The sequence below is a fragment of the Corvus hawaiiensis genome, chromosome 4 (assembly GCF_020740725.1).
Source record: "Corvus hawaiiensis isolate bCorHaw1 chromosome 4, bCorHaw1.pri.cur, whole genome shotgun sequence".
In the NCBI taxonomy this organism is placed as follows: domain Eukaryota; kingdom Metazoa; phylum Chordata; class Aves; order Passeriformes; family Corvidae; genus Corvus; species Corvus hawaiiensis.
In genome coordinates this window covers 41,066,832-41,079,103 of record NC_063216.1, presented here as the reverse complement: position 1 = coordinate 41,079,103, position 12,272 = coordinate 41,066,832, and the positions used below count along the sequence as shown (strand labels likewise).

Here is a 12,272-nt window from a genome sequence, read left to right as displayed (position 1 = left end):
AAGCCTACTGCCAAATTATGAGTTACATTAAGACAGGGTTGCTTCATTTATTTTTTCAGATGAGCGCTAGTAAACTACATATATGCAAAGAGGGAAATCGTACAATAAGCATTTTAAAAAGGGTACCTCAGAAATATTTTAAATATATGACTACAATACATCCAGAGACTCTTGAAATTGGCCTAGTGCAGAAAATAAGAAGGAATATACTTTGAATATTTGAATAAATTCTCCCTCAAAAAATCTTACTGCTTTTATCTTTCCAGTCCCTATATTATTGGAACCATGAACCAGGGAGTTTCTTCTTCACCAAATCTGGAGATGCATCACAATTTCAGGTACATTCACTCTGTATTTACTGTGGCCATGTTTGCACAGCTCCCTGCTTCTAAGCCCAGTTCTTTGACAAGTATTGGTCTTGTGTCTCATCACAGTAAAGTATTTTAGTTTCAGTGTCTCTCCTCTATTGATGGGTCTCTGAATGGTGTTGGGGAAAAGTAAAAGAAATAAAATTACTGTCTGGCACCTCTAGCAAGTTGCTGAAGATGATTGCATTCCTGCATTTCATTTGTCTTTGGCAGTGTCTTGAACTCCTGCTGGAACCTGAAATGGCTCTGTGGAAACAGTGAACAGTAATGAGGTTTATTGGAGCAGTGTTGTACTTGCTAACTAATGAGACTTGGAAGCTTATGATATTACTTTTATCTATATGTTTTAGCGGAAATAATGTATTTTCTATTCATGGCTGCTTGACATTTATCTCTTCTACCCAGGTGGGTGCTGTGTGCTAATCACACAGAGCCTGTTAAAGGTTTCTTAGGCAGATATCTGAGAAGGAAACTGATTGAAACTGAAATAGAAAAGAACATACGCAATAATGAGCTTATGAAAATCATTGACTGGATCCCCAAAACATGGCATCATCTCAACAGCTTCCTAGAAACGCACAGCTCTTCAGATGTAACCATTGGTGAGTCCACTGGTGGAATGGTTTGAAATAAGGATGCAGGCTGAGAATTTTAGAGATTTGTGAAGAATTTTTTTTTTTTTTTAAAGTTGCCGTGTCTCAATGGGAAGTACCACATAGGTATAGGGAATTTGTCTAGTTGTCATCAAGATTGAAAAGAAAATGGAAAGTTTAATGAGAGAGTATATATATTTCCTGGTAGAGCTTCCTTTGTTGCTAAATACTTTCAAGTAAAATACCACAATTTTTAAAACTAAATTTAAAAAAAATTACCCCAACAGTAACTTTCCTAAGCCTTATTTTTTTCTCCTGCTTTCACACTGCAGTATAATTACAGCAATAAAAACCCTTATACCTGAGGTCTTTTAATGGAATTACTACGTTAGCAAAGATGTCAGCTTTTACATAGCTTTGTAAGTGTTCATCAGGCCCTAAAATTGAACTAAATGACACCAGTTTTTTATCAGCAAATTTCTAAGGAATATATCCACCAGTTCATTTTTAATAACAGAAGACTGTTAGCTCCTTTAATGTAGTCCTGTTTTAGTATTCTCTTACCTTGAGCTTGTTCCAGTACTGTTCTTTTAATTTTGAGAAGATTATTTTAGATGTGTTTCCTAGTTCTACCTTTTTTAATATACAACTTGACTGCTCAGGTCCCCGTCTCTTCCTCCCTTGCCCTATGGATGTTGATGGCTCCAGAGTGTGGTTCACAGACCTTTGGAACTATTCCCTGGTTCCATATCTTCTGGAAGCTGTGAGAGAAGGACTTCAGGTATTTCATTTGTTTCCTAGAAGTTTTTTTGATTGCTTTCAAAGGCTTTCTCCAAGCTATTTTTAAACAATGCATCCTGGTATGAATGTTGTTGCATTTGCAAGAGGAAGCTCTTTGGAGGAGTTATAGAAGGCAGACTCAAATTCCTTTTGACCTGCTCTTGCTCTGATACATAATTTGGCTTTGTTTGCTCCAGCACTAACATATCTTGTATTTTATGAAGAGGGTTTCTTTGTGACTGGAGGAAGGTGGGGGTTTTTCCATTGTTTAAAGAGTTCCCAGCATGGCTAAATACAGCTCAGATTGTCTCCCTGAGTCAAGGCAGGCTCAGCTTACCCCTAAATGGAATGGTTAATAAGCTTTACACTAGTGCAAGAAAATAGCTTCGGTCTGTGTAATCCTCCTACCACCTACATAGACCGTTAGATACACAGGCATGTGGGGAAAAGCTGTGAGCAAGGATGTTTTCACAGAATCATAGAAAGGCTTGGATTGGAAGGGACCTAGAAGATCATCTAATTCCTGGCCTTAAACACTTCCAGGGATGTGGCATCCACAACCTCTCTGGGCAACTTGTTCCAATGCCTCACCACCCTCTGAGTAAAGAATTTTTCCTAACATCTAATCTAAATCTCTCCTGTCTTAGTTTAAAACCATTCTCCCTTGTCCTATCACTCTCTGCCTACATTAAAATGTTGTTCCCCCTCTTTTTTACAAGCCCCTTCAAGTACTGGAAGGCTGCAATGAGGTCTTCCCCAGAAGGATAACTCCGGGTTATACCAGAGGAGGTTAGGATTTCAGATAGTTCCATATCTCTGGAGCAAGCCTAAATCTTTACATTAATCCATTCTTTTTTTTTTGTATTTCCCCTCCTATCTTTAATTGGCTTTCTCCCTTTTTCCTTTTTTCTGTTTATGCACTGCAATTCTACGTCCTCTAAAAAGATGCTTTGTGGAAAGGCATTTTGTTCCACACATTACACTGAAAAAAATTACTACACAGTGCAGAGGGGATTGTTATGGACTAGGCAAAGAGCTATGTAAGCGGCTGCAGTTTCTTTATCACCTGTATTGACACAGTGACATACTGATGCGATGGAGGTTTAGAATCTTGCCTGTTGAATATCTCATGCTTTCCAAAAACTGCTTATCTCTCTGGGAATTACAGTGTTTATGCCTTGTACAGAATACTGCCAAACATTTGATAGAACAGTCACAGTGAGATTAACAGCACTTGTTTAGACCAGCTATAAAAATGCAGTGGTATTCTTCATGCTCGTATTTTCCCAAGCATACAGGGTAACTGCTTAAATGAAAACTTCAGTTGTGGAGCAGAAGATGGCAGCATATAGAAGAAAATATGTTTGTTTCATGAGCTGTACCAATTTTTAGCTGCTTTGGTTGGCTTCCATAGAATAAAATTATTAATAATAAACAGAAATCCTTTATATCATATAATTAAGTGCTCCTGGAACCAAAGATGGATAAAACCTGCCTTTCTAGTCAGGTACTTTGCAAACTCACTTGTCAGACATAGGATTTACAAGCCTTGCTCTAGATTCCAGAAAAGGTTTAGTTGCTATTAATCTCAGATAAGGGAAGTGCTACAGTCTGGAGTTAGGCTGCTACCTACCTGAGGAACATTTCTCTTGGCTTATTTAGGCAGAACTCTGTTTTAGCAACCTAGCCTCAGTGTAGGGCAGAAAGAGTCTGAGTACCTCTGTGCCTAATACAGGGAACTTGGCTGCCTAACCTGAACTCTGCATTCAGCAAGTTCCTGGCAGCAGGTGTTGCAGTGATAAGCACAACTCATCACTCTGCCTTTATCACTAAAGTCCTCCCCTCTTATAATCCCTTTAGGAGTGCAGCCCACCTATATCCTCCATGAGTGCATGCCCTGCCAATAGCAGGGTGTTCTTGGATGGCGTGAGGCTGTTTGAGATGGGAGAAATTACAAAAAGCCCTGGTGAATGGCTTCCCATCCCAGTGTGTCATTGTCACTGCTAAAAGAAATCTTTAAAGCAGCAGCCAAGGGGTTCTCAGTTAACTTGTTGCTTGTGAACAGCAATACAGGCAGGGATGCATTTTAGTGAGGAAGCTACCAGATATCCTATAATTACAGTATTCTCATTTTTACTTCCTCTGTCCTCCTCCCAGATTCATAAGCATTTTATGCTTCACAGTAAGGAAAAATACATCCCTTGTGAAGTTCTTCTCTTGACCTTCTAAAAGTTCTCACACTTAGGATGTGGACAGACATCTGATTCAGCATCTCATTTTACTAGGAGAAGTGAACAATCTGTACTGCGACCTTCTAATTCACTTGAAACAAAATCCAATTAACCTGAGTGCTTTTGATAGGTCTGTGTTAATTTCACTGATATGCTTTAAGCAAATTACCTGGAGGTCTCATTTCACACTGTATCAAGAACTTGCTGTTGTCTACAAGTGTCACTAGTTACTGAGTATTTTCCAACTTGCAGCCACTCGGTGTATTGAAGGAGCGTTAGTGGAGATGATCAGGTCTTCTTAAGGTCTTATCTTACCTGAGTACTGAGAACATCTGAAAGCAGATCTCTTTCTAAAATGGTTTAGATGTTTGTGATAACTTCTTTTTCTGCTGTTACAACTGGTACTGAAAACTCTGTAGAGTACTTACCTGTGTTATATCCATAATATAGATGTACGGTAAGAGGGCACCCTGGGAGGATCCCTCCAAGTGGGTAGCTGATACCTATCCATGGAGCTCTGCAACTCTACAGCATGAGTGGCCATCACTACTTCAGTTAAGACCCGAAGATGTTGGTTATGAAGGTTATGCATCAGCAAAAGAAGGAACAACATCTAAGCATGTTCCACAGACTGATACAGAGGGGGATCCCTTGGTAAGATTCAAACTTTTGGGAAAAAGCTTTTCAGTATACACTTTACTCTCACATGTTAAACTGTACACTGTGCAGTAAAAATCTACTGTGCAAAATAGGCTTTTAAAATTAATCCTCCTGTAATTTACAAGAATGTTGAAAATGAAAGGAAGCAGGAAGGCATGTATCAACAACATGTTAATTTGTCCTTGTACTGTTTGCATTTCCCATCTGCCCAGATGTACCTGGTATCTGGTACCATGTATCAGGTCTTCACCATTATATTGTTTGGGTACCACTCTTCAGCAGCTTATAATCAATTTTATCATGAAAACATCATTTTTCATTGGGCGGGTCTTCATCTACATTATACAAATGAAGGACTGCAATATTCACATTATCTAACTTATCTATCATAGAGAATTTAGTGAAAATAGAAATTAGCCATCCTCCCATTTCTCAGAAGATTTTAAGATAACTGATGACTGTGTAACAGTCTTAATGTAAAAGGAATGCAAGTGTGGTGGCATTAAATGATAAGAAATTGATTTCCCTCAATGCCATGTTTTGTTTTATTTAAATATGATCCCAGACATGTGGGTTTACCATTGCCTCCTCTGATAATGGACTATTAAAATGCATGTGTTGAACTGCTATTCTTGTGTAGTGCTTTCTCTGTGGACTGCCTTTATCATAATTCAAAATAGCATTTTAGAGAACTGTATTTCTAGAATACAGGCAGCCCTTGGAAAAGGGAATTTCTTAGAGAAAAATGCATTTAACTCTTATCAGTGTTAAGAAAATGGTTCCTCAGCCTCACTGTTTCATGTTCAAAAATAGACCTTGCACCCTGAAGAAGTGCAGAAAATCATCTTAATTTGAGGTCCTCTCCCATTCCATAAGCTTTCAGGTGATAATTTGACCCTGTGATTTGGGCTTTGAGCGAGTGTATTGGACAGGCTTCCAGCACAGCATAGTCTCCACTATGGTGAAAACATGGGCAGCCTGAGTTCAGTGTCCATTCACCCCTGCTCCCTGCACACTGTGGTCAGCATCTGTACCTGAGTAAATGCCAGAAGCTTGGAAATTGTGACTGGAGGGTTTGCCCCCACCTGCAGTGGAGCTCATGGGTGGACAGACGCTGCACTTGTGGAAACAGGACACATCATGTGCAGGCTGTATTGAACACCCACCACAGGTATTCTGTGTTCACAAGCATGGGATACCTATCAAAGCTTCAGCAAAAGCTACTCAAAAGTGTTGAACACTGTTCAGTGCCTAGAGAAAACTCCACCGTGCAAGTTGAAAGCATAGAGATGTAAGGATTTCCAAACAAACTGGAAATAGGGGTTTAAAACACAGATAGGAATGCATCTTTCTCTTTGGTTTTTCTTTGATTGCTTTTTGTAACAACAGCGTATTTATTCCGTGAAAAACACTAAAACACTCTCAACATTGCTTGCAGTCCTTAGCATGCTGGCAGAAGTGGATGCTTTATAAATAAAATCCTGATCATTATACAGAGGTAGGCATCAAGCATCCAAGTAATTTTCTGGGTCTTAATGCTGCCATTTGCTGATTTTCAGATGGATTTCAGGTACCAGTAATCCCTAAATTATGAGGGGTTCTACTCTCCTGGGTAGGAGGATCTGTTGCTGTTCCCCTCCTGAGGTCAGCCCCTCAAGAGCAGATGGGACTCATTTATGAAGCAGCTGGCATCAGTCCACCCTCTCTCATTCCCTCCCCATCCTTCTCTTGTAGAGGGGGTATGTTACTGTGATTATGTTTTCAGTTGCTTTTCCAGCGTAATCATCTACACCATCCAAAAATTATCTGGAAGCTTGACTGTCTCCAAATATGGGCCCAGATGTCCAGCTGAGATACAGCTTCCTTCCTCTGCCAGTGTTGCAGCTGCAGCTGGCCTCACCCCTGAATTAGAGTTATCAGGCAGCTCCATTGTGTCCCTCTTTGGACCTTTAAGCTTCTATTTAAAAACCAGAAGGCAATGAAAAGAGTGCCAATAGGAGCCACTATCACCCTGCCCTTTCTGAAATCCTTTTGTATGGTCTCTCACCTAGATACCAGCACACCTCATACAGCAAGGGAGCTTAATTAAATTTTAACACGGTCACTGCAGTATTAAATGAGACGAGATTGTGTAAACATTGCTTTCTTCTTTCAGATGAATATGCTAATGAGGCTTCAAGAGGCAGCCAACTATTCGAGTGCGCAGAGCTGTGACAGTGATAGCACCAGCCACCACGACGACATTTTGGATTCATCCCTTGAATCAACCCTCTGAAAGGGACAAATCTTGCTGTAGGATGATGGTAAAATCTGTTTCCACTAGACCACTGCCAGTATTAAAGCAGCACATCGAGGTCTCTGAGTAAGAATGGTGTGTTGTAGGTAGGCAGGAGACCTAACTCTGCAAAGTCAGGAAGAAAAATTGAAGTGGAAAGCTTGAATTAGTTTAATTTCAATACCTATGGAGCCAAGTGAGACTCCATTTGTCAACTGGAAAGTGCCCTAGACCAAGGGCATCTGAGCAGATTGCACACGTGTTAGCCAAACTGGAATATTTTTTTTCCCTTATCCTCCTTCTCTCTCTTTGTCTCTCTCTGTTTCTCTGTACAAGTTTACAGTGAAACTTCTTTGGGTTTTTTTTTCCTTTAGTTTACCCTGAGGTGCTGCATGAACAATGCAGTCTCCTAATTATCTTCTAACCTCTGTTGTGCCACATGGTGCTGGTCACAGGACGGCAGTGGTGTTTGTGTTATACACTACTGTCCATTCCAAAATGAGTAAAAGATGATAGTAACTCAGAAAGCACAAACAGTATTGTGCAATCACCAGAAAACATGACTGTGATATGCTGGATAAGTGCCAATTTAATTCTAACTGCCATGGTCACGGTGATGCGCTCCATCAAGTTTTTAGTACACAAGTCACAGATTTTATAAAGTTATTTTTACCACAAGGGTCTTTTTTAACCACCTGCCCACTCCTTATCAACGGTTTTCTACCAATTATTAACCAACACTGATTAAAGGCTTTTTAGGGCTTCGTTTGTTTGAGCCTTTTCAGTGAAAGAAGGAACATTTCTTATGGTGCTGTCTCACTGCCTTAAAACAGATTTCTAGAACAGTTTTACAGTTGGTTTAATTCCTAAACCATTGGTAATTTACACTGTTTTTTTCTTCATTTACTAATGAGAAAACATCAGTTAACATAGTAGCCTCATATCTGTATATCATGATTTTTTAAAGTAATGGATACGAGAAAGAACAGTTGCTATATAATATTTTTATCTTGTGAATAGATTTCTCTGCCTACCCTCAGAAGTACACAAGGAACCCAAACCCACTTTCACTGCCACCTAAATGCTGACAAAATCGGCTCAAATCCATTTGGTCCCATGGAACGGAATTTTTGGAGGATAGATGTTTTGAATACTTATCCAGCAGAGCTGGATGCACTTGATGCAGCATGAGCACAAATATATGGGTTTTTTTTTTTTCTTTTTCTAGTTTCAGCATGTTGTTTTGATTGCTATAGTTGTACATGAAGAATTCAGCATAAAAGAACACTGAAGCAGTGATGTCCACTGTGGAAGAGGAAGAGTTTATACTGTAAAAGTGGGTTGGTTTTGCACAGTCTACTGGGTGGGTATTGTAAATATAGAGGAAAAAAAAGAGAAAAAAAAACAAAAAAAAAAAAAGAAAAAAAAGCCTTGCACAAATCAAATCAAAAACAAACAAACAAAAAAAATTGTATTTTATTCTGTTGGTGTTAAGAGATGTTTCACTTGCTGAGATTTCCTGTATGTTGCAAACAAATACAGAATGCAAAACCTAAAAGCTGTTATTACCTGGTGTGTTTGTCCTGTACTTACAGTTGTTACGACTATGCAGGAGCTATCAATGCTACAGTCAGCACGTTTCAATATCTACATGAAGCCAATACATTTTGGGGGGAAAAGTCTGAAAATGTGCTAAGTTCATATGTCACGGCAGGCTACAGCCAGACTGCATTCGGACTGCTCAGAGTAATCAGAAACACTCTTTTACCACAAGAGCCATGAGATTAAAATAGGTGCACGTGAACAAGAAGGTACCTAAGGGCTCTGGCATTGTGTAGTCATGTACTGTACACCTCCATGGATGTTACCTTTGGGATGTGTATCTGGTGCTATCCACTCCTCGTGGCCGCTCTGTGGCCACCTGCTGTAACTTAAATCAATGCAGTTTCCAAATGGCACTAAGCTGCATCGCTGAATCTAGAGGTTCCTACACGGTGCTATTGCCCTAATAAAACTCTGAATTTATGCATGTACGATTCAGTCAGACCAACATCGTGCCCCCCAAATCTGAATCCATTTCTGATGCAAAATGTCAGCTCATACACCTTGACTGACTCAAAGAACTAAAGCAAAGCTGCTCTTTCTTGTACCTGTGCTCTGAGCAAACCTGCAAATCTTTTCCTGCCATATTTAGCTCACAAACACACAATATTACATATACAAAACTTCCTGCAATACATCTCAGTGAGTCCACCTAGTTTACAACTCAGAAATTGTTTGTGAAACATTTGTCTGTACACATTTTATATTTTGTACATTTTTGATGTAACATATCTTGTAAATAGAAACAGTGAAATAAATCATCTGAAAAATTTTGTAGTCTTTGTAAAACCCTAATAAGTATTTGGTGTCATCGGACTTAACTGGATGATGTATTTTCTATTGGTTTATTGTTCCTCTAGCTTGTAAACCAGCTTGCGTATTTTTTTTTTGCAGGTGTGCACACTGTATCTGTCTAAATTATTACTTTGCCATTAAAGTGGAATTATTTATTGAAAACACAGTCTGGTGTTTTTGCAGTCAGGACCACTTAACAGTAGATATTATTTCAAGTATATGAACATAAAAACAAAGTGACAAACTGAAGGATGTGATTTTTCTGTATTCAGCAGAACTAATCTCTGTAGAAACGAAATTTAGTACTGTTTCCAGTTCCAGTGATTCAGCAGGATTTTTGAATGGCTATGTCCTTGGTGGGAACAGGTTGTGCCATCCAGAAACAACTTCACAATCTCCCCATTCTCAGGATTATTTTAAAATACAAGCCTATTGATTTTAGTGACAAAAAATCTGTCCAAAACCTGTGAAGTATAATGCCTTATTTTGAAACTCAAAGAACTCAGAGCTACTTCCTCAGTAGGTATACATCAATATTATTTGATAGAATTCAAAGAAAGGAAGTAGAATTGTGTTAGTCGCCTAATTGTAGACTTTGAGGTTGGAAGAGATCATGTTCCTGCAAGTTGCAGCACCTAAGATGTAAGTCTCAGCAGCAGGCCTATAATTTCTCCTGAAAGTGCAATATCCCAGGAAAGACCTTTAGACATATCAGAAGAGAGTAGAAGATCCATCACCTTGTTAATGATATGGATAATTATTCACTGGGTGATTTGGATTTTTAAGGGTTTTATTTGCAGTTAGATCTTATGTATCACTTTTTCAAGAGAATAATATCCTATACTGTCCTATGTTACGCTCTTTCTTCTTATACTAAAAAGCCACTCACAATCAAAAACATCTTTTATATCTTTTACAATAGTCTTCTTTGCTTGTCTTTTTGATAAGACAGGCAGCTTGCTCATTCCTAGCTTTTCACAGTAAGTCATGCCTTTCAGACCTCAACATGTTTATGGCAGGACTTTCTGACTATGTGATTTATCAGATAGTCCATTCTGAAATGTGAGTATGAGAGTTGCACATGGCATTCCTGTCATGGTTTCACATTTGCTATAAACAGCACTAATATCACCTTCCTACTCCCACTTCATATTTTCCCTGCTTAGGCTTCAGGGCTGACATTCAGTCTCTAATTGCATCATCCCACTGCAAGATCATGTTCAGTTAATTATCTACCAAGACCCTGACTTCTTTTCATGTTCTATCGTTTTGAAATACTTAGTCCAATCCTGTCTATATAAACTATGCTCTTTCTTCCTTAGATGTATGAGTGCAAATTTATCTGCATTAAAACAGGATATTCAAATCAGCCCACCCTACTAAATGATTAATTCTCTACAATTATCATCTGTCTAATTTATGACTTCACCAGCTTCCATAATTTCCAAAACCTGCACTGTCATTTTACTTTGTCTTTCAGTTTGTACACAAAGGTAGTAAGTTATGTTTTGTCAAGAGCAGACCCCTGTTGAATCCTGGTAGGACCTTCCATGAAGATTTCCTGTTTACAGCTACATTGTTTACATCTACTCAAGCCTTGGGTATATTTGTATTTCAATTAAAACATAAAAGCATACAAAGCCATGTGTATATAGTATTATAGGAAATACATGATAGCCTGTCTTCTCCATCACTTTAGGTCTCCAAGGATGGATTAAATTTGTTTCTGTTGAAAATTACATATGTAGAGATGATCTTCCACAGAAAAAAGATTAGACGAGGGTGATCTCAGTGTGCCTTTCCTATAATTCAGTGCTGCAGTCTTTGCACATTGTCCAGCTGCCATTACTTAGGGAAAAATATATGAAATTTAATTGTTAAACTCATTCTGTATCTCCCATCTCAGCACATCTGCCTGTTAACCTTCATCTGGAGACCTGCTTGGTGAATGCCCAGGTTCCCATGACAGGAATGGGGTAGTGCAGCCTTAGAAAGAAATGTTTTTAGCAAAGTACTTGAGACATTGCTCTTGCTTACAAGAACTCATTTTTTATGCTATTATTAACTAACCACAGTGTTTTCTCAGCATGCGCTTTTTCTTGATAACTGAATAATGTCACACAAATTAAATGCTACCACTACGTTTGGAAATGCAAGAGCTCCAGATGCACTGTCATGGGAGAAATGTAATGCTGGTAATAATACTAGTAGCAGAAAATAGAATCTGTCATGAAAGATAAATTAACTAATGCCAAGGCCATGTGACCTTGCCTTTCTACACTAAACTGCATTTACTGTTCTTTGTTCAATTGCAACCTTAAACAAATGCTGACAAATAGCAATGACAGAGCACACTGCATAATCATGCCTTTAGTAACAAATTTCATAAATGAAATAATGTTTCACCTTTGTTAGTGCTTGTACTTGTTTTTCCAGCAGTTTTTGTTAAATTAGATTATACAATTTAGGAAACTAAAATGCATCTTGACAATTAAATGCCAAAGCTGGAAGAAAAGACATCTGGTAAAAAAATAAAGCATTTACATGGTGACACATAACCAGCACTAATAATTTTGTCATGCCATATGTGGATGGCTCTGACAGAACAAAGAAACAGACAAAATATGTATTATCTGTATGACCAAAGCCCAAGGACTTAATGAACTAAAAAGTAATTTAAATGAGTGAACTGTATTTTAGCACTGATAATTCAATGCACCTTAAATGTGTCCTGCTGCACTCTGCAAGTGCAGTGAAAAGACATACACAGTCTGAAAACAGACTCTTCAGTGCAGTTAAGCTGTTCCACTCATGTAGGCTGCATGCAAGAAAGAGATGTGGCTTCTGTACAGCAGTCCCTGAGCTTCCAGACATAATTTGGTGGCAGAATGAATAATTTAGCTTCATCGTTACCACACTCTTTGTGTAACTGCCGTGATCTTTAGCGTACTCTGTCCCTGCTTTTCCA

At 38.6% G+C, this 12,272-nt stretch overlaps 1 protein-coding gene across 10 annotated transcripts in view; it reads left to right on the top strand.

Moving 5' to 3' along the window:
- NAV3 (neuron navigator 3) overlaps window positions 1-9,470 on the top strand; it is a 531,757-nt gene extending 522,287 nt beyond the window's left edge. For 9 of the 10 annotated variants that reach the window (XM_048300218.1, XM_048300219.1, XM_048300217.1 and 6 more), the window contains 5 exons: window positions 267-338; window positions 774-970; window positions 1,624-1,742; window positions 4,423-4,626; window positions 6,788-9,470. In XM_048300218.1, coding sequence (XP_048156175.1) covers window positions 267-338; window positions 774-970; window positions 1,624-1,742; window positions 4,423-4,626; window positions 6,788-6,907 — 712 coding nt within the window. In that variant the 3' untranslated portion in view covers window positions 6,908-9,470. The remainder of the gene's footprint in view (window positions 1-266; window positions 339-773; window positions 971-1,623; window positions 1,743-4,422; window positions 4,627-6,787) is intronic. The other variant, XM_048300214.1, reaches the window with a different exon arrangement.
- The last annotated feature ends 2,802 nt before the right edge of the window (window positions 9,471-12,272 follow it).